The following is a 20,550-nucleotide window of genomic DNA, read 5'->3' as shown; positions in this document are numbered from 1 at the left end:
TGAGATAATCCGGTATCTATTTTATTAAACTCCCATCCATTTCTAGCATACTCTTTATACTCTTTACAAACAAGGATCTCAAAATCTACACTTTCCTGCTCCAAGCCTCCAGGTGTTCAGTCTCCGTTTCCTTCCTCACATTGGCAGGATGACAGTAACACTTCTATGTAAAGCCACTGTGTGAAATCGTGCAAGGGAGCCCCTGGGCCAGGAATCAGAGGGTCTGGGTCTTCTCCTGGCCTGATGACTCATAAAGCCATGTAACCGTGACACCACTCTGCGTCCCCAGGCTGAAGTGAGGACCAAGGTCCTTTCTGCAGTGAAAGGCCCCATGTGAGCTCAGTAGGGTAGGAGGGCAGACACCAACACCTTTGGTCTATAGCTGAGAAAACAATGCAGCAGGTCGGGTCACTGCTTCAAGGTGACATGGCCAGGACCTGGGTCTTCACATACTTTCTTCTTCTTTACTGTACTGGGGCAGGTGCTTGAGGTTCTTTAGGGAGTTGAGTAGGTAACTGGCCTCTGCTTTGGGATTCAAGTTGTGGTATCTCTCTGAGAACCCACAGACTCCCTTCCTCGGGGCTGAAGTGAGGAGGTCTGAAAAAGTCAAGCAGACACATCAAGCATGTAGGCAAGAAACTCGTTCCTTTCAGATTAAAGGTGAAACAGGAGACGGTCCTGAATCCATGGGGGACGAACAAAAGCAGATGTTGGGACTCATCTTGACAATGGCAAGTGTTCCCTAAGTTTTAACCATTCATGGAACTACTCTTGCAGTTTGTGCCACCTCTCTGGATCTGTCTCCCCTTTATCCAATTTCACAAGGCTTTTCTTTGAATGGATTATTTTTTTTGAATGGATTATTTTTAATATCTGTCAAACTACGATGTGCTAGTCACATTTTGCATTATATATTAAATATCCAACGACTAAGATAGAAAATATTAATTAGGCAGGTGGGTGGCTCAGTCGGTTGAGCGTCTGCCTTCGGCTCGTCATGATCCTGGGGTCCTAGGATCGAGCCCCATGTAGGGCTCTCTGCTCAGTGGGGAGTCTGCTTCTCCTTCTCCCTCTGTTACTCCTCCCTTTGCTTGTGCTCTCTTGCTCACTCTCTCAAATAAATGAGTAAAATAAAAAAAAAAAGAAAAGAAAATATTAATTGGTGTAGCTAAAATCCTCTTGTGAACCACCAGGGCACACACGTCAGTTGGTGGCAAAAACTGAAGTAGTCTGAGCCTGAGGAAACTGAGACATGGGAGGGAATAGGTAAGGGGTTTACTCAAGGTCATAGGCCAAGGTGAGGACCAGGGTCTCTGGACCTTTCAGGAGAGTTTTTCACAGGTCACTGAATGAATCCCTTCTGTGCACAGAACCAGGAATCACTGTGAATGTTTCCACTGCTCATCTGGGAGGCGACCAACTGGGGAAAAGGTCAAAGTCATTTATTAGCCATGCACTTGAGAACCTCAGTGTCCACTGGCATTTCCACCTTGGAAAGGGTCACTGACACCTATTTTTGTTACCATCCACCCTCTCCACTCTCCCCCTTGCCCCCAAACACCAGTGGGAGAGGCACCAGTGACCCATGTCTGACCTCACCTTAGCCAAAACCAAGGCTGACGAGACTCCTTTCCAAGGGGTAGTTGTGTCGGGGGAGGGCCCTGCTGGGGGCCCCAGGGCTGGCTCCAAGATGCCCACTTTTCCAGTGGAGTCCAAGGTTCCCTGTGCTCGAGGCGTGTGGGAGGCGAGAGGCTCCTGCCAGTAGCGTATTGAGGCTGAGGAGGGAGGGGCTGGAGAAGGACTTCAATCCTGTAACTGCCGGGTCGCTGGGCCCCAGGGCTGTGAGGAGAAGCGAGAGCAACTCTGACACACAGTGTTGGTTCCTACTTTGGAGCAAGTACTTCTTAAAGGACCTAGCTGCCTCTGGAATTGTCAATCCAGGCCAGCCCAACCAACTCATGAGTGAGCAGGGCTTGTAGAGCCCTCAGAGGGCAACTCAGGGCAAGGAGGCAGTCTTGTAATACTGTCCCTCCCGAAAAATCATCAGAGTAGCTACCACTTCCTCAATACCTGCTGGGTGCCAGGTTGGGTTGTGCTAAGCCCTCAAAAGTCCTCTCAATTAATCCTTACCTCCGAGTAAGGCACCAGGACCACCTTCACTTTCAGAAGTGAAGAACCTAAGACATGGAGTCCGAGCTCAGAGGCAGAGGGGTTAAAACTCAGGTGCATCTGACTAAAAAAAGTGTGCTCTTCCCCATCATGGAGGCAGGAAATGCCAAGTGGACCAAGGGCTACTGCCACCCCTTTCTCCATCGCAGGGCACTCTGCTCAGGGGAGGGAAGCCACATGTACCTTTAGCGGCTGCCTCCGTGGAGAAAAGGGTCTGCAACCTCTCGCGGGCAGGTTCATTGCCCAGGGCCGCTGACTGCTGGTAACATCTCACAGCCTCTCCCAGATTCCTCTGCACACCAAGGCCCTTCTCATAGCAAATCCCCAAGTGGTACCTGCTCTGGGAGTCCTAAAGGGGAAGTGACAGACAGGCACGCAGGCAGGGGTGAAGAACTGAAATGCTAAAGTGGGAGGATGGTGGCACAGTCAGGCATGCCCAGGCTTCATCCGGCAGGTTCAAGGCCCAGCTCTGACCCTCCCTGTCCCAAGGGAGCTCAAGGACGAAAAGCCAGAGGCCCACATTTTCCCAACACAGATGAGACGGAGATCCTTCTGCCCAGGGAGATTCGAGCCAGAGCTGCCCAGGCAGCTTCTGTCACTGAGGCCGGCACTGAAGGCAAGCATAAGTGAGGGCCACAGGGAGCAACCAGCCCACCTATGGGGAACCTGGGGGTCAGGCTCCTACTTAAGGTGGAAGAGTCCCAGGGTCAAGAGCAGAGGCTTGGCTTCCCAAAGGCATGCCCTGCATGCTTTTCTGAATCTCTGCTGAGTCGCTGCTGCAACACATACGTTACAGAGAATGTTCCTCCTTTGGAAGTTTAAAAGGCTCTAGATCCTCTCTCCTCTGAGAACGAGAAGCCAGTAGCAGGGAGGGCTTCGGAGCACAACCTGGAGAGCCAGCCAGCCTAGGTTCCAATTGTGGCTCTACCACCTGCTGTGGTGGAACCTCAGACATTATTCTATGCCTCCATGCCTTGGTTTCCTCATCCATAAAGTGGGAAATAATAATAGTACCTACTACCTTACTGCATTATTATGAGAATTACATGTTAATACATGAAAAGTGCTTAGATTATTGTGATTAGGGGGACACCTGGTCCCTCAACCACTGACTCAGTGGTTGAGCATCTGCCTTTGGCTCAGGATATGATCCTAGAGTCCCGGGATCGAGTCCCACATCAGGCTCCCTGCATGGAGCCTGCTTCTCCCTCTGCCTGTGTCTCTGCCTCTATCTCTCATGAATAAATAAAATCGTAAAAAAAAAATTACTGTGATTATTTTCACACTTTCAGTTGCCCACATCACTAATCTCTCCCTCTTTGGTGGAATAGTATCATTATACTGAAGCCCCCAAGTTTAAATTTTATTTTAAGATTTTACTTATTTATTCTTGAGACAACCACTGAGCCACCCAGGTGCCCCTCAAGCCCCCAAATTTAAAAAAGCAAAATACTCTGTTGATTCCCAACCATGGTCCCATTTCTCTTCTACCTTCTAGCATCAAAGTTCTGGACAGAGTTTCTGTAACAGGCATGCCTAAGTCTACATAATAAATATGGTGGACTCATGGCCATAGATCAGCTTAGCATATAGTACTGAATACTCCTAAGGCCAAAACACCCACCCTGCAACACTGCTCAGTACAAACCTACAAAGACACAACTCCTATTAGAATGGGTGTGAGGACTGTGCCCAACACAGCATTACTTAGCATCCCTTTATGCACTTCTCCTTCTAGCATGCTGGGTGACTAAAGCAGGCCAAAGTGCCCCCAGGCTTGTCCAGCACACAAAGAAGGCAAAGCACCTTCAGCCTGAGGAAGGCTCTGGGGATCTATCAAGGAAGGCAGGCATAGAGGCAGTACTGGCCAGTGATACTGGTCCCCTTCAGATGGCAATGACAGATAACAGAGTAAAAATAAGAAAGTATTCTGATGCCCAAGAGTACACTGCGGCTATCATTGTATTGGCCAGAAAACACAGAGAACAGCAGCAGCCCCTATGAAGGGCAATTCTAGTACATGCACATGGTTTGCTTTCATCCAGTACTTCTAGTCCTTCCAGATGGAACAGCAAAAAACAAAACAAAACAAAACAAAACAAAACAAAACAAAACAAAACAAAACAAAAAAACCAAACAAACCCAAAAAACAAAAAAATCACAGTCAAGGACACTTGAGGAATATAGCAAACCAGAGACGTCTTTGGTGATTCACACTGGGGTAAAGCTCTGAGATGTCCTGCATTAAAGACACCTGTGTAACTCAGTATTTCCCTAACCCCTCTGGACATGTTTTTCCTGCTATTACTTATAAACACTCCATGGAACTAATACAGTGGAGAACAGACTCTGGGTCTTGCAGGCTGGATGCCAATGCCCCCAGACATCTACCCCACCCCCTAAAACTGCTCAGCGTCTTCCAATTTCCCTGAATTGCACCACTCGTGATGATGTACTTGCCCTGTGCACAGCTTACCAAGTGCTTGCACATTGTGACCTCAGATTTTGATCCTCACAACCGCCACCCTGTGAGGCAGTAGGCAAGCGAGGCATTCAGGACTACCCTGATTTTTGAGATAAGGAAAAACAGGGAAACAAGATGCTACCAGCCAGAAGTGTGCTGGTAAATGTAACGACTGGCTTTCCAGGGAAATGAGCCCGGCTTTGTAGCATTTAGCAATTTCTGCCATGCAAACACTCCTCCCATAAGCTGATTTTAAGCCACCAACCCCTCTTTGCAGACTGGTGTAAGCCAGCTCCACCACACCCACTGGACCTGCCCAGGGGTCACACAGTAAGTCAGTGACAATTAAGACTCGAAGCTGGCCCAGTGTTCCTCCTGTGCACAGTGGAGCTTGGCACCAGTTCCCAAATCCCCTCCTTCATCAGACTCGCTCCCCAACAAGCCCCGATGCTGGAGAGCGCATACCCCATTGTTGGCTGCAAGCCAAAAGTATTTCACAGCTCTCTGCTCATCCAGGTGTGGCTCCTTGGTGAAAAGCACGCCAAGGAAGGCTTGAGCCTGTGGGTAAGTCGAGAAAGGAGAAAGGTTATCTTGGTCACTCCAGGCCTTACATGCTCCAAGGGCTCAGGAGAGACCCCCCTCAGGCACTCACCTCTCTCAAGCCTGAGTCTGCAGCCTGCTTCAGCATAGATACTGCCCTCTGCTGCTCAGGACCCCACTCGGAGGCTGGGCCTTGCAGCAGGCACCTGGCATAGCGGTACTGAGCCAGGCTGTGGCCCTGGCTGGCAGCCAGCTGGTAAGAAAGGACTGCCTGGGATAAAAGGAGGGACACCCAGTCAACTGGTACCTCTGCAAGCCAGCTTTCCCTCTGAGTGAAATTTGTAAAAACCGTTCTAATTAAACAGTATATAATCAATACAGATTAGTCAAAAAATACAGATAAGCCAAAATTTCAAAATACAGATAAACTGAAAATAGAAACACAAAATCCCAAGAAATTCTGCCTCCTAAAGATCATTCTCTGTTCACCTTTTCATTTACAGCTTTGCAAATTTCTTCCCACATACACAGGTATTTATACATACACACATACACTCACACACACACACAGACACACACATACATATAATGTGAGTATAGAGAGAAAGAAACAGAGTGAGAGAACAATAGTCACAATTTTCTAACCTATTTTTTCACTTAACAATATACCAGGAATGTCTTTCCCTGCCAGTAAATATAGATCTACTGCCTCATTTTTAAGGCCCACATAGATATTATTAACCAATTCACAACTGAAGGAATTTCAAATTGTTTTCCTTTTTTTCTTTTGCCATGATATACAATTCTAAGAAATACATTCTTATATATAACATCTTTGTGTACTCATCCTACTTTTTTAGGATGAATTAATCCATTCATCAACATAAGATTCTAGGTCCTGAGGATATGGCTGCAAAGAAAAAAGACAAAGTCTGTGGCCTCCTTTTGAATCTAGTTTCCTAGAAGTTAGGAGCTTGTTATTTTTCTCTCATGGCTGAGAGAGAGAAGATGAACTCCCTCCAAGGTGGGCCCACTGCTCATTTCTGGAGGTCAGCTCTGGGCAGTGCAGCTCCAGGGGGCAGGCCTGGGGCCAGGGAGAAGGTGCAGTACCTTGCCGAGGTTCCTGGGGGTGCCCCTGCCATGCTCGTGACACAAGCCCACATTGTACTGTGCTTTGCTGTAGCCATGGTCTGCTGCTTTCTGGAAGTAAGAAAAGGCTGCCGTGTAGTCCCCACTCCTCACGTTCTCTGTCCCTGCAGAAAGCACAGGGCAGAAACCCAGCTTCTTCCGTGAACTTCCCCACATCCTTGGCCACATACTCACAGGCTGCTTCCTTGCTTTTTGGAGCTAGACACTTTGCATGTTTCCATCCTCCCAATATTTCACTGGTTTGCCAGAGACAGCAGTGGGGTCTGCCCTCCTATACAACATCCTCCTCTTGGTGACAGCATCCCAATTTCCCTCTGGCAGCAGCCCTTCCCCACCACCCCATGTTGGCAATCAATGTGCTAGGCTCTTCCCAACCACTAAGTCCCTCTCTCAGAAATCTGAATCTCAATCTGGTTGAGGCATGAGAAAAAAACAGCTTTTGCAGGTTTATTCTGACAGCAGCACTCTGAAGACCCTGTCCCTAAGTTATTACCCCCAGGGATCCCTGGGTGGCTGGGATCCCTGGGTGGCGTAGTGGTTTGGTGCCTGCCTTTGGCCCAGGGCGCGATCCTGGAGACCCAGGATCGAGTCCCACATCGGGCTCCCGGTGCATGGAGCCTGCTTCTCCCTCTGCCTGTGTCTCTGCCTCTCTCTCTCTCTCTGTGTGTGACTATCATAAATAAATTAAAAAAAAAAAAAAAAAAGTTACTACCCCCAGGATCCCAGGAACTTCCCTGACTTCTGTCCTTTCTGAGACTTGGGATGTCAATAGATCCTAATGGAGTCCTTCTGTGCCTAAGTTAGCCAGACTGGGGGGGGGGGGGGGGGGGGGGGGCATCTGGGTGGCTCAGCCCATTAAGTGTCTGCCTTAGGCTCAGGTCATGATCCTGGGACTGAGATCCCTCCTCAGCAGGAACTCTGCTGCCTCTCACCTGACTCATGCTCTCTCTCTGTCTCTCAAATAAATAAATAAGATCTTAAAAAAAAAAAAAAAAAGCCAGCCAGAGTGGGTTTAGGCTGCCTGTAACCAACTAAATATAACTGGTAACAACTGATACTGTTAATCCTGCTTTAGGAGGAAATCGTGGGAGAGAATGTGAGACAACTGTGACCTGAACTTAGGTGTGTCTGACAGCAAAGCCCATGTTCATTTTATCATCCAAACGATCAAGCAGACAAAAAAACAGGGAAGGGGCTGGGCACAGCTGAGTCCCAATTCAAACCTTTGCTCAAGCTGTCTCTCCTGCCCAGGGTATCTTTCTGCCTCCACTATCAGGCCTTCCCAGCCTATTTCGCCTCTGGAACCTTCAGACCACACTCAGACTTTATACATTCTCTTGGCATTTACTTAATATACAAGCCTTTTTCTATGAACTAAACTGTTTCCAGAGTACAAGCCCTGTCTCCTCAATTAGACTGCAAAATCCTGGAGGCAGAAGGAGAAAAAGAATGTAGAAGAAATAACTTTGCATAGGGTGAAAGCTCTATACAAATGCAAAATATGATTATGGCTTATGCTCCCTTTGTGTTCAGCCACACTGCTTAGCATTGCTGAATAAATGAATATATGAATGAAGGAATGGGCAAGAAAATTCTCAGAAGAGACTGTCTGCCCATCAAAATCACAAAAAGCTAATGAGGCAGAAGCCAGGTTCCATTCAGCCCATAGTGAATTAAAGTCACCTCCCTGCTGCCTGAAAATTCACTGTCCAGGATTCAGAAAGAGCCCTCTGTCCTTGAGAAGACCCAAGAGGACGAAGGAACCCACCCTGTCCCCATTCCCCAGCCGGGCTCTCTCATCCATCTCTCTTCTCTGTCTCCTCTGCCTCGAACCTAAACCAGGTCACCATGAGGCTTTACTATGCTATCAGTAACAGCTCCAACCCAGTCTCCCCCCGTTTCCTCTGGCATCCATACAACTGCCAGAGAAATGTGAAAAAGTAACTCAGATCATGTAACAGCACTCCCTGCTCCAGTGTAAAACCCTCCACTGACTTCTTATCTCACCTAGGAAATCCATTCCTCCTTGGCTCAGAAGGCTTTGCCTGATCTAGCCCCTCCCTGCTTCTCTGACTTCTTTTTCTAATATTCTGGTCATCTCTAAGCTCCAGCCACACTCACCTTTCTTTTGTTCCTTTAACAAGCAAAACTGAATCCTGCCTCAGGACCTTTGTACTTGCTGTTCCCGCTGTTTGGAAAGCTCTTTCTCTAGATGGAAACAAGACTGGCTTGGTGTGTCAGTCAAGTCTCAGCACAAAGTTCTTCCCATCAGTAAGGACTTCCAAATCCAAAATCGCTCCTTCCCCAGGTCACAGACACATCCCCTATTGATTTTTCTCTATGGCATTTACCACCATCTGAAATTCTCTTTGACAATGTATTGTTTTTCTTCCTCTCCCAATTCACCTGTCAGCTCCATGATGGTAAGGATTCTATCTTAGGAATCACTGTATCCCTGACACCTAAAACAGGGCCTAGCAAAAGAAATGAATCCCAGCTTCTCACCGCTCTGCCCATTATCTGAGTCACCACGTTAAAAGGCATGGCCCTTAAGCCAAGCCACCGTGCAGAACAAGACAAATGGTGGAGGGGCGCCTGGAGTCTCTGGATGTGAGTAAGAGGTTCCTGCTTGTACACTTGGGGGCTTGCTCCAAATCTCAGGAGCCTATTCTTGCCTAAATGTGTGAGAAAATTCAAGGTATCCTCCAAGATTTTCTCTTCTCCTTCTTACACAGTGACAGAATTTCCAGGTAACGGCACCTGGGTGGTTCAGCGGTTGAGCATCTGCCTTCAGCTCAGGTCCTGATCCTGGGATCCTGGGATTGAGTCCCGCATCGGGCTCCCTGCAGGGAGCCTGCTTCTCCCTCTGCCTGTGTCTCTGCCCCTGTGTGTCTCTCATGAATAAATAAAATCTTAAAAAAAAAAAAGAATTTCCAGGTAAGCCCATGGTCATTCAGCTAAAGGCTACATTTCCTGGTCTCTGCAAGTAAGTGTGGCCATAAGCCTACATTCTGGACCTTGAGATGGAAGCCAGTTTTAAGAATGGCAGAATCGGGATCCCTGGATGGCGCAGTGGTTTAGCGCCTGCCTTTGGCCCAGGGTGTGATCCTGGAGACCCGGGATCGAATCCCACGTTGGGCTCCCGGTGCATGGAGCCTGCTTCTCCCTCTGCCTATGTCTCTGCCTCTCTCTCTCTGTGTGACTATCATAAATAAATAAAACTTAAAAAAAAAAAAACTTGAAAAAAAAAAAGAATGGCAGAATCATGAGGATGGGTCCCCTGACACACTGTGCCACCATGCCACCACTTGGTTTACCTACCTGGGAGAAAATAAACTCTCTCTTGTTTAAACTACTCCCTACCCTAATTCTGTTTGACTAGCCCCATGCCCCTTCCACTTTTCCTATCTGCCTGCCTTGATGCAGGGTCCACCCAGTTACCCAGGAAGTTGAAAGCAATGGAAACAGTGAGCTGGAAGAGCTGCTGAATGGAAGTCACAGCCTCCTCAAGGGAAACAGTTTTTGATTTATCTTGTTCCTGAGGAAGAAATATAAAGATTCATCATGGGACTGTTCATTGGAACTGCCACCTGCCCAGGGGAATATTATGAGGATCCGGAGGCCAAATCTGAACAATACCTGCTTTTCTCCAGTGGGCTGAGGCTGGGCTGGCTTTTCCCTGGATCTGAAGCTACTACTGGTGTGCAGGAAGCTGAGATCACTGGGATCTACAAGGAAAATGGGTGACACCCAGTCAGGGCAAGGAGAAAGATTGTGGTTTCTCCTTTTCTCCCAACATCCCAGTCTCGCCAGCCCCTCCAGCAGCACCACTGCCAGGAAACAAAATCATTCCCCAGAAAGCAGGGGCCCTGCAAGAATGACAATTCCCTTATCCAGAATACATAGCAACAAATGTCCATCTGTCCAATTACCCACCCCCTCTACCTTTTGCTGATTCTAGAAGGTAGAAACATACCTTCCTCAACGGGATCCTGAAGACTGGATGCCCTCAGAGAGCTGTGTGAAGAGAGGTTCTCGGGCGGAGTGGAGGGTTCTTCCTGGCCCAGCCTGGGTTCCCTGAGACCAGTATGCCTGGGAGCTGGGCCAGCAGGGCTGGGGAGGATGTGCCTCCGAAGTGCTGGAAAGACCCAGTAAGAGCAATCACATCAGAAGAGGGATCAGCTCGGTCTTTTCAGGCTTTACTGAGTGTTCCCTGAGATTTGGGGGAAGACTGTGGACTCTCCTGACACCTCCTTCACACACCTCCACCTCCCTTCTCCATTTCCTTTGCCACTTCCCTCTGTAGGGGTCAAGAGGGGCCCACACTTATGTGGATCTCCTGCCCTAGGTATAAATCATTCCTCTGCCTGAATTCTTCCAATGGTAAGGAGGCATCTATCTTATTCATTATTATAGCCCCAGTACCTGGCACTTTGTTTGATGATAGTATCAATCATGACTATAATCTTAAGAACAGGGATGCCTGGGTGGCTCGATGGTTGAGCATCTGCCTTTGGCTCAGGGTGTGGTCCTGGAGTCCCGGGATCAAGTCCCACATCAGGCTCCCCATATGGAGCTTGCTTCTCCTTCCTCCCTGTGCTTCTCTCTCTCTCTGCCTCTGTGTCTCTCACAAATAAATAAATAAAATATTAAAAAAAAAATCATCATAAGAACAAGAACTGAAACTAATACTTACTGGGTACTTACTATGTGCCAGGGACTATTCTAACTCTTTGGCATGTATTAACTCCTTTACTTCTCCCCAAAACCTATGAGGTAGGTTTTATTATTATCCCATTTTATAGATGATAAAACTGAGGCACAATTAAGATAAAAGTGACTTGTTCATGGACACAAGACTAGTATGCAACAGCTTTGGGGCTTGAACCCTGACACTAATTCTAGGGCCTTAACCACTAGGCAGCACTGCCTGGGTACCATGGTACATAATAGCTATTCAATGAAGATTCATTTATTAATGAATGACTAGCCAGAGAATGCCCCAACTGGCTGAGTGGTAAGCAGGAAGCCACACCCAGGATCTAAAGTGGCCTGGATCCCTGCGGGGCTCCCTCCATGGGAGGTGAGGGGAGGACATGGGAGGACACTGAAGGGCAGGTGTGGCCCACACCCTGGGTGGATAGAACTTCCTCACATTCTCCTTCCTCTGACTTCAGATAGGAAAGGCAAGGAGCTGCTGATGGCTCTTTTCCTGAGGTGTGTCAGAGATGCTTCCTGGCCCAGAGAAACTCTCAGCCTAGCCCTCCTGTCCCTGGGACTAAGAACTCACAGGAGCACGGATGCCACAAGGGAGACGAAAGGAAATGGTCCAGGGGACTGTGCCAAGAGCCACGCTCCACTTGCTGAGGTCCTGCTGGTAGGGATGACTGGAAGTGGATCTGCCTTGCCAGCTGCAGGGCCAGCACAGCCAGGGTGCCCTGGGAAAGACAGCACGTCAGGGCCCGGCTTTGCACTCATCACCTCCTCCAGCCTCATCCTGCAGCTCACACATCACTTCCTTGAGAAACCTTTCCAGACTCCTGGCTGAGGCCAACTCATACTCTCCCAGTGCCCACACTTCCCCTGTAGAGCCCTGGTCACCCTGGTACTTAAATCATCACCTCAACAATTATTTAGCTAAGGTCTGTCTCTCCTGTTAGTCTCTAAGCACTACGAGGGTAGGAATCATGTCTGCTTTGCTCATCAATGTATCCCCGGAGCCTAGGAGAATACTAAGATAAAGAACTAATATATACATGCATGTATTTATTAAATGCATAATGAGTTAGTGAATAAATAAAGTCTAAGCAGGCAAGAAATAACGTGGTAAGCTGGGGCTTGGCCACAAATGCAGTGACAGGTTACAGGTCCCCATCAGGTTCAGTCTCTTTCCCTAGCCTGGAGTACAACTCTTCCCTTCCCTCTGCCCAAGCCACCCCACTACAGACACATTCACAGGTACAGACTTGCCGAAGGTGTCTCTTCTCTGACAGGTCTGTGGAAGACCTAAGCTAGCTCCTAGCCCAGTGAGTGTTTGCTTTTCTCTGTCCCTTCCTGTACACACCCAATACGTATTTATTACAATAGGCTTTGGGTACGCTGGTAAAGACAAGTTACAGTCTCTGTCCTCATGCAGTTTACATTTTCACTGAGGGAGAAAAACAAAATTCGAGTACACAGAGAAATAAGCACAATAACTTTATGATAAATGCCAAAAAAGAAACAAACCAGGAGTTTACACAAAGCATAAGAGGGAGGTCTGACAAAATAGGGCATCAAGGAAAGCCTCTCTGTAGGGGTGATGGGTGAGCTGAAGCCAGAAGGAAGGGAAGGTGCCAGCATGTAATAACAGGGACGTGTATCCATGGCAGTGGGGACAGCTTGTACTCAGGACCTTTCACAAAGGCAGTGAGGGACAGCATTAAAACCCCTGGATTCCAGGTCCAGTTTCTAGAAGGACTCTCTGTGGAATTGCTCTAGGGCTCCAACCTTTGACAAATTGGGAAAATGCTCTGCTCTCCAAGGTACGCTATGCCCCTAGTCCACAGCTCCACAGAGAGAAGTGGCCCTGCCATGGAGACTCCAGGCTCCATTCTGTTGATGACACCAATATACAGATGAGTCAACTGATGCTCAGGGAAGTCAAGTCACCTGTCCAAAGTACACAGCATGGAAGTGATAGGGAAGACATGTGACAGAAGCAGAGGCACATGTGCAGAGCCTGCATGGCAGAGATTCTGCCTTGTTGGACCTAGTGTGCGCTACTGAGCACTGACTTTATAGATCAGGGTCAACAAATATTTTTTGAGCAACTAATCATGGACCAGGATCTGTCCTGTGCACACCCAAATACTTATTACAACAGGTGCTGGGTACACTGGCAAAGACAAGTTACAGCCTCTGTCCTCATGGAGTTTACATCTTCATTGAGGGAGAAAGAATTTGAGTACACAGAGAAATAAACAATAAGCTGTAGAGCACAGAAGCTAAGAGCATGAGCTCCTGAAGAAATGGCTTCCCTACTTCATAGCTTATGACCTTAAGCATGTTACCTAAAGTTTCAGAACCTGACTTCCCTTATCTATAAAATGGAGATTATATTTCCCTTCCAAGATATTTCTAAGGATTAAATATGGTAATGCATATATAATATTTGCATTAATACATAAGAAGTTAGCTAATTAGTATTATTCATTGTAAGCTTCATCAAGGCAAAAATCATATCTATCGTATTCTCCACTGTGTCACTAGCACCTAAGAAAAATGCCTGGCTCAGAGGTATTAAAAAATGTTTATTGGAAAAAGGAGGAATAGGGCAGGGGGATGAGAAGCAGCAATACTTCCCCAAATAGGCTCCAATGCCATGGGTTAATCAAATTTTGAGTGTGGGGACAATGATGCCCTAGCTCTTGTTTCTAGGCTCTATTCCCATGCAGGATCATTCTCATCCACACAGAAGGCCAAGTACAGAGCTAGAGAAGCCTTACCCATGATAGGGCATCCCACAAGGAGTTTGAGGAAACACGGGTAGATATCCACTGGAAAGCATCCTTCCATCCATGGGACCTTGGGCCCCTGTTTGTGCCTGGGCCTGGGCCATGGGGGCCTGCCCTAGATAAAGCAAGAAAGGTTATCAACTTCTATCCCAAGTGAGAGGAGGAGACCAGAGGGTGACAGAATGGAAGTATCTCACCTGTCAAATCTGGTCACAGGGACCAGCAGGTTGGACGAGGCGGTCTGAGACCCATCTGGGTTGGTGGACTTGGGCGTTACCCCGCGGAGGCCAGGTCCCAGCAGTCGGGGAAGAACTGTGTAGAACAACAAAGATCAATCACCTCGACATACACAGAAATGAGGCAGTTCTTAAACAGGCACATACGTGGGGCTCTTGCTTAGTACAGTTTCTGAAGTGCCATCCTGAACCAATAAACCAGGATCACTCAGGGCATATTTTGAAGATGCTCCCCAGGTGTTCTGATGTCCTCCCAGCGCTGACAATTACTGTTACAACAAAATTACCAGACATGCACACACAAACTCCCTCCGTGTTTGAAGCTCCCCGTCCCCAAATCCCGCCCCTTCCCACTGGCCCCGCCTCATCTTTCAAAGACGCGGAGCACCAGCTATTTGACTCCTCCCCCTCCAATAACCCCGCCCATCTCCGAGACTCTAAGCTCCACCCTCTTCCCCTGAGCCCCACCCACACCTCGAACTCCCGCGGCCCCTGACTGGCGGGTGCAGCCCCGCCCCCCCTAGGCCCTGCCTTCCCTCACCTCCAACCCCGCCTGCTAGTGCTCGGGCTGCGTCCTCTGGCCGGGCCTCTTCCTCCCGTTCGAAGTCTCAGCTGCCTAACGACCCGCGGCTCTGGCGCCCCTTACCTCGGCCCAGGAGTCCCGGGAGGCGCCACATGTCGCCAACAGCATAGGGAACTCGCAGTCCGGAGGCCGAGCCCAGACCCCGGGGCGGCGGCTCGACGGGCCGCTCCGGCACCCTCCGCGGGGCCGCGGACTGAGGAAGCGCTCGGCCGGCCAATTAGAAAGGAGAGCAGCCGGAAGGCGCGCGCCGCGCTGCCGGAAGTGGGGGTGCGGGCGTCTTTGGGGCTGCGAGGAGGTGAACTGCGGCAAGGGCAGGGACGTGGGCCCCACCTCCCCGTGGCGGAGGGGCCGCCCGCCCGGAGGGGAGAGCGCGCGGCGGCGGGAGGTCGCTGGTGGCCAAGCCGGGCCGCGTCAGGAAAGGGACTGCGGGGACGCAGGGCTAGGGCGGCCTCGTAGCTGAGGAGGACTTTGCAAACGGCGTGGAAACGCGAACGGGGACAGTGTTCCCCAGCCCCGCCACTGGACGAGGCGGTGGAAGGAAGCCGGGGCCGGTGGGGGGAGGAGAGGAGCGCGAGCGTCCGACGGGAAGCCGGGAGTCCCAGCCGCCCCGGCCCAGACCGACGGCGTGGGGTGAGCGTTCTGCCTCCGGGCTTCCAGCTCTGGCTCAGCGTTGTGTCGCCGTGGATGCTCCTCACGACCCCTTCCCCTCTCTGGGCCTCGGCCTGTGCCTTGATAAGGATCTGATGGGAGGATTTCGACTAGTCTTTCCTGCCTTGACAGAAACAACCTGAGTTGCTTTCGAAATACCTAAGAGGAGACTCCCTCCGCCACCCACACACACTGTTAGAGTCCTCATCCTCAGACCCACCCAGTGTTATCTGTGCATTTTGTGTGGAAGAGAAAGGTTCTTTCACCACACTAGAAGCTATAAAATGAAGGAACTCATTCAAATGTAGGATGCTTATACTTCCACTATCCTCTTTTCCCCCCAGATACGTGGCTTTTGGTTGGGTGGAAGGCTACACCTGCGGGAACAGTTTGCTGGGATCACCTATTTTTAGACCTTGGCATGTGATAGGAAGTTTTATTTGTTCAACACTATTTGAGCCATATGGCAGCCTCCATCCTAGAATCTGAGATGACAGATGAGTAAAGAACATTTGTAGCCTCGACGAACACACGGTCCAGTGTTTTAAGAAGGGCCTCTGGTGTTCCACAAATGGCTTGAATCGTAGCTTTCTTACTTCCTATGTGTTCTTGGGCAGTTTACTTAAGCACTTTAAGCCTCAGGTTCTTTATAAGATAGACAGAATACCTTATGAAAGTGTTGAGGATAAATAGTACATTTAAAATGTTTAGGGCAGCCCCGGTGGCCCAGCGGTTTAGCGCCGCCTTCAGCCCAGGGCGTGATCCTGGAGACTCGGGATCAAGTCCCACGTCAGGCTCCCTGCATGGAGCCCGCTTCTTCCTCTGCCTGTGTCTCTCATGAATAAATAAATAAAATCTTTAAATAAAATAAAATGTTTAGCATAGCCTGTAGCACGTAGTAAGCCTAACATAAGTGACTGTTCATTGCAGCGGTGGAGGTGAGTAGGCGAAAACGATAGGTTCCAATAGAAGCATGAGCGCTGCGTTATGGGGTACTGAGGCACGATTCAGAAAAGTAGTTGCATTTGAGCTGGACCTTTACATAGGAGTGAAGAGTTTGCTAGGTGGAGAAGGGAGAAAGCAATTGGAAGCGAAAGAAACAAAAAATAAAGGCCCAGGAGTGCAAATATTGGGAAACTATTCAGAGATACCGTTGCTTTGGGATTTGGGGCAGCCACCTTTCACATTCCTTGTGTTGCTGCCTCAAAATAACCAGCGTGCTGGTTTGGCTCTGTTCTTCCTCCTGGGACTTCTGCACCTTTCCTCCTGTCATCCTGTCTGCAGTTCTTTTCAAGAGCTGGGCCACATCCAGCTCTTCAGTGATGACTCCCCAACTGTTTGAGCCCTCACTGTTCTCTGCTTTTCCCAATTCCTGTAGCACTTAATTTCTTACCACACAATTTAGCAGTAATTATATGTTGTCCTGTTATTTAATTATCTCATTTGTGTAAGTCTACTCTCCCCAGTTCTTTCCCTCAGGGGAGGGATGGCATTTGCCCATTTTGTGGCCCACATAGAACTTGACATAAATTGTCAAACAATGTCTCTTGACTGGACACCTTGTGCTGCTGCTGATTACAGACAAGAGCACCAGACCCCAATCGGGGACTTATTGATTTGGGTAGGAATGTATTCATTCCACATACAAACACTGAGGGCTCTTCATATCTGAAGCTAGTTGAAAAAATTGTGAAGATAAGGTGTCCTGTTTCCCTGTGTAAAATGACATTATGATGTCTCTTGTCACTAGAGATCTAAATACTGGGATCCCTGGGTGGCGCAGCGGTTTAGCGCCTGCCTTTGGCCCAGGGCGCGATCCTGGAGACCTGGAATTGAATCCCATGTCGGGCTCCCGGTGCATGGAGCCTGCTTCTCCCTCTGTCTATGTCTCTGCCTCTCTCTCTCTCTGTGTGACTATCATAAATAAATAAAAATTAAAAAAAATAATGAAGTTAACAATAAAATAAGAACAATATTAAAAAAAAAAAGAAATCTAAACACTAACCACTTGTGGGAGGGGTCGATGGCAGGGCAGCTGGAGTCCTCACTAGCACACCAGATCACCTATTCAGTGCTGCCCCGAGGAGCACCATCAGAATGACAGCTTTCTTCCCTTATCTTTAGCTTTGTTGGCTTAGTCACTGGCTACTCTCTTCAGGTCCCAAGGTTGCTGTCTGTTGTGGGCTTGTGGCCCAATCAATTTGACTCGATCCTAGAAACTGTCTAACTTAATATTAGGAACCTACTGCCCAGATATCCAGCTTTTCACCTTTTGTTGATGACACCGTATATTCACAGTGAGTACTAGACATTTTTTTTTTTATTGTCTTTGTTTTTGTAGAGATTCTGAATTTAATCAAATATATTAGTGCGGGCAGCTCTGGTGGCCCAGCAGTCTAGCACCGCCTTCGGCCCGGGGTGTGATCCTGGAGACCTGGGATCGAGTCCTGCATTGGGCTACCTGCATGGAGCCTGCTTCTCCCTCTGCCTGTGTCTCTGCCTCTCTCTCTCTGTGTGTCTCTCATGAATAAATAAATAAAATCTTTAAAATATATATTTAAAAAAATAAAAAGCAAATATATTAGTGCTTATGCTATAGAAAATGTCCTGACTATATTACAATTTTTTAAAAAGATTTTACTTATTTATTAAATAAATCTCAGAGAGAGAGAAATAGATAGGACAATCAGGGGTAGGGGCAGAGGGAGAAGCAGACTCCCGACTGAGCAGGGAGAGCCAGGTGAGACTCAATCCCAGGACTCCTGGGAGCATGACCTGAGCCTAAGGTAGACAACCAGCTGCACCCCAGACCAACTCAAATTCTCTGGAATGGGAATTTTATTTTGATGGTGACCTTTTTTTTTTTTTTTAAAAGATTTTATTTGAGAGAGAGAGAGAGAGAGAGTGCATGAACAGCACGGAGGGGCAGAGGGAGAGAGAGAAGCAGATTGCCTGCTGAGTGGGGAGCCCAACGTGGGACTTGATCTGAGGACCCATGAGATCATGGCCTGAGTCCAAGGCAAACACTTAACTGACTGAACCACCCAGGTGCCTCCTCACACTTAAAAAAAAAAAAAAATGGATGTGGTTGAGGCTAACATCAGGCTCCCTGCTCAGTGGGAAGTCTGCTTATCCCTCTCTCTCTTTCCCTCTGATCTCCCCCTACTCACGCTGTCTCTCAAATACATAAATAAAATCTTTTTTTAAAAAAATGGATGTGGTCCCTGTCCTCACAGAGAAAATAGTCTAGCAGGGCAGACGGACTCAGTAGACAATTAAAATACGGCATGGTGTTTTAGCTACTGCAGCATAACAAATGCTCTGAAATTTGGTGGCTTAAAACTATTATTATCTCTCACAGTTCTATGAACTGACTGGGCTCAGCTGGGCAATTCTGGTCTCACTTCAGGTCTCTCATGAGGTGACAGTCAGATGGCAACTGCAGTTGGAGTCATGAAGTTTCAACTAGGACACTGGAATGGCTGACCCTCTATTCTCCATGTGGTGTCAGGGCCTCTCCGGCTGAGCAGCTGAACTTAAATGGTGGCTCAGAGCTTCTGAATGTCCAAAAGTACAAGCTGCCAGGTTTATTAAGCCTTAAGCTGGGGCCTGCACCTATACTCCATTGGATAAAGCAGTTCATAGAGTCAGCTCTCAAGCAATGAAGAGAAGACACATCAGCACAAATACTAGGAAGTGTGGCTTAGTGGGGAAAGTACAGGGTGCTATGAGAACATCTATGGATGGATGTCAGGAAGACTTCCTGGAAACAGCAACATCTTAACTGATGAACCTCTATGACTAGGTCTGGGAACTAACCAGATGAAGGGAAGAGCAAGCAGTTCAGGTAGGGGAAACAGCTGGTGCAAAGCCCCAGAGAGGCAAAGAGAGCACAATTTAAGATCAGTGTGGCTGGGGGCACCTGGGTGGCTCAGTGGTTGAGGGTCTGCCTTTGGCTCAGATCGTGATCCTGGGGTTCTGGGATCGAGTCCCAGATTGGGCTCCCCATAGGGAGCCTGTGTCTCCTTCTGCCTGTCTCTGCCCCTCTCTGTGTGTCTCTCATGAATAAATAAATAAAATCTTAAAAAAAAAAAAAGATCAGTGTGGCTATAGTTGGGGGTGGAGGGGGTAGTATGGGATAGTGATAGCCCTTTAGTCTGGAAAGATAAATGGGGCCAGATCATAAAGTCTTGTAAATGCCTCAAGATGTCTGGACTCTGTCCAAAGGGCATGGGACACCAAGGAAGGAAGAAGGAGCATGATCAAGCCAGATGGATCCTACACAGACTATTGGCTGCTATGTGGGGGATGGGTTGGAGGGGGTCAAATCTTCATTTTCACCCAGAACCTTCTTTCCAGTGATCAACTTCACCTTTGTCACTGAGACTGAGTCATCACCTTAGCAATGATACAAGTTCTTTTTGCACTTTATTAGTGGGGATTTTTTTTTAAGATTTTTTTTTTTTTAAGTACTCTGAGATCAAAAGTGGCATGATCGGGAGGCCTGGGTGGCTCAGCGGATGAGCGTCTGCCTTCGGCTCAGGGTGTGATCCCGAGTGCAGGCATCAAGTCCCACATCAGACTCTCTGCAACGAGCCTGCTTCTCCTGCCTATGTCTCTGCATCTCTCTGTGTGTCTCTCATGAATTAAAAAAAAAAAAAAAAGAGTGGCATAATCTACTGACTGAGCCAGTCACCCCTATTAGTGGAAATTTTCATTTTTTAAAAAAGCTCCTTTTACAAGTTTTTGTTTGTTTTTATTTTGAAAAGAACATGAAAGAACCCAGACTCCTGGATAGCTCAGTCAGTTGTGTACCTGACTCTTGATTTTGGCTCAGATTATGATCTTAGGGTTGTGGAATGGAACCCTGAGTCGGGCTCTACACTCAGCAGGAAATCTGCTGGAGATTCTCTCCCTCTGCCTCTTCCTCAACCAATAATAAATAAATCTTAAAAAAAAAAAAAAACATATCATAGGAAGCCTGCTACCTGGTAGGATATGGACATGAGGCTGGTCAGGTGGTCAAACAATTTGTACTTAAGTGTAAAGTGTGTTCAGGAAGAGCCTGCCTGCCAAGAACAGGGAGCAGGCCAGGCTCAATGGATTTTACCCTCAGTTAAGTGATGGTTGGTTAAAAAGGAGCCCCTATTCTAGGGAAAAGTCAAACAGTACTAAAAGGCTTAAAATAAATGATAAAATCTATTCCCTCACTTTCCTCATCTGTAAGATGGGAATGACAATTATAGCCTCCTTGTGAGATAACAG

At 48.1% G+C, this 20,550-nt stretch overlaps 1 protein-coding gene across 3 annotated transcripts; it reads right to left on the bottom strand.

Moving 5' to 3' along the window:
• On the bottom strand, positions 1-14,973 carry DELE1 (DAP3 binding cell death enhancer 1). 3 transcript variants are annotated; one of them, XR_012000003.1, is made up of 14 exons: positions 14,701-14,891; positions 14,016-14,130; positions 13,810-13,933; positions 11,613-11,760; positions 10,299-10,460; positions 9,962-10,050; positions 9,764-9,860; positions 6,284-6,426; positions 5,286-5,444; positions 5,099-5,191; positions 2,353-2,518; positions 1,600-1,839; positions 1,320-1,420; positions 1-597 (listed from the first exon to the last, which is right to left on the bottom strand). XR_012000003.1 is itself a non-coding variant. In XM_026018145.2 (13 exons), the coding sequence occupies exons 1-12, from the start codon at positions 14,729-14,731 to the stop codon at positions 1,601-1,603; spliced, it is 1,566 nt and encodes a 521-aa protein (XP_025873930.2). In that variant the 5' UTR covers positions 14,732-14,973; the 3' UTR covers positions 1-1,420; position 1,600. The 3 variants fall into 3 exon arrangements, 2 of the variants coding, with proteins under 2 accessions (XP_025873930.2, XP_025873939.2); XM_026018145.2 differs by having other exon boundaries at positions 1-1,420; positions 14,701-14,973; XM_026018154.2 differs by lacking the exon at positions 1,320-1,420 and having other exon boundaries at positions 14,701-14,941.
• Positions 14,974-20,550: the final 5,577 nt, after the last annotated feature.

Source organism: Vulpes vulpes, chromosome 2 (genome assembly GCF_048418805.1).
Source record: "Vulpes vulpes isolate BD-2025 chromosome 2, VulVul3, whole genome shotgun sequence".
In the NCBI taxonomy this organism is placed as follows: domain Eukaryota; kingdom Metazoa; phylum Chordata; class Mammalia; order Carnivora; family Canidae; genus Vulpes; species Vulpes vulpes.
Note: the sequence above shows the minus strand (reverse complement) of the source record. Positions and strands in the feature narration are given on the sequence as shown.

Bases quoted from the DNA above. Each gene is read 5' to 3' on its own strand.
- DELE1 (XM_026018145.2), bottom strand. From the start codon at position 14,731: ATGTGGCGCCTCCCGGGACTCCTGGGCCGAG. The intron at 11,761-13,809 runs GTAAGGCTTCTC...TGTCTTTCCCAG, and splicing joins TGTGGGATGCCCTATCATGG to GGCACCCTGGCTGTGCTGGC. The intron at 10,051-10,298 runs GTATGTTTCTAC...TTTTCCTTGTAG, and splicing joins TCAGGATCCCGTTGAGGAAG to ATCCCAGTGATCTCAGCTTC.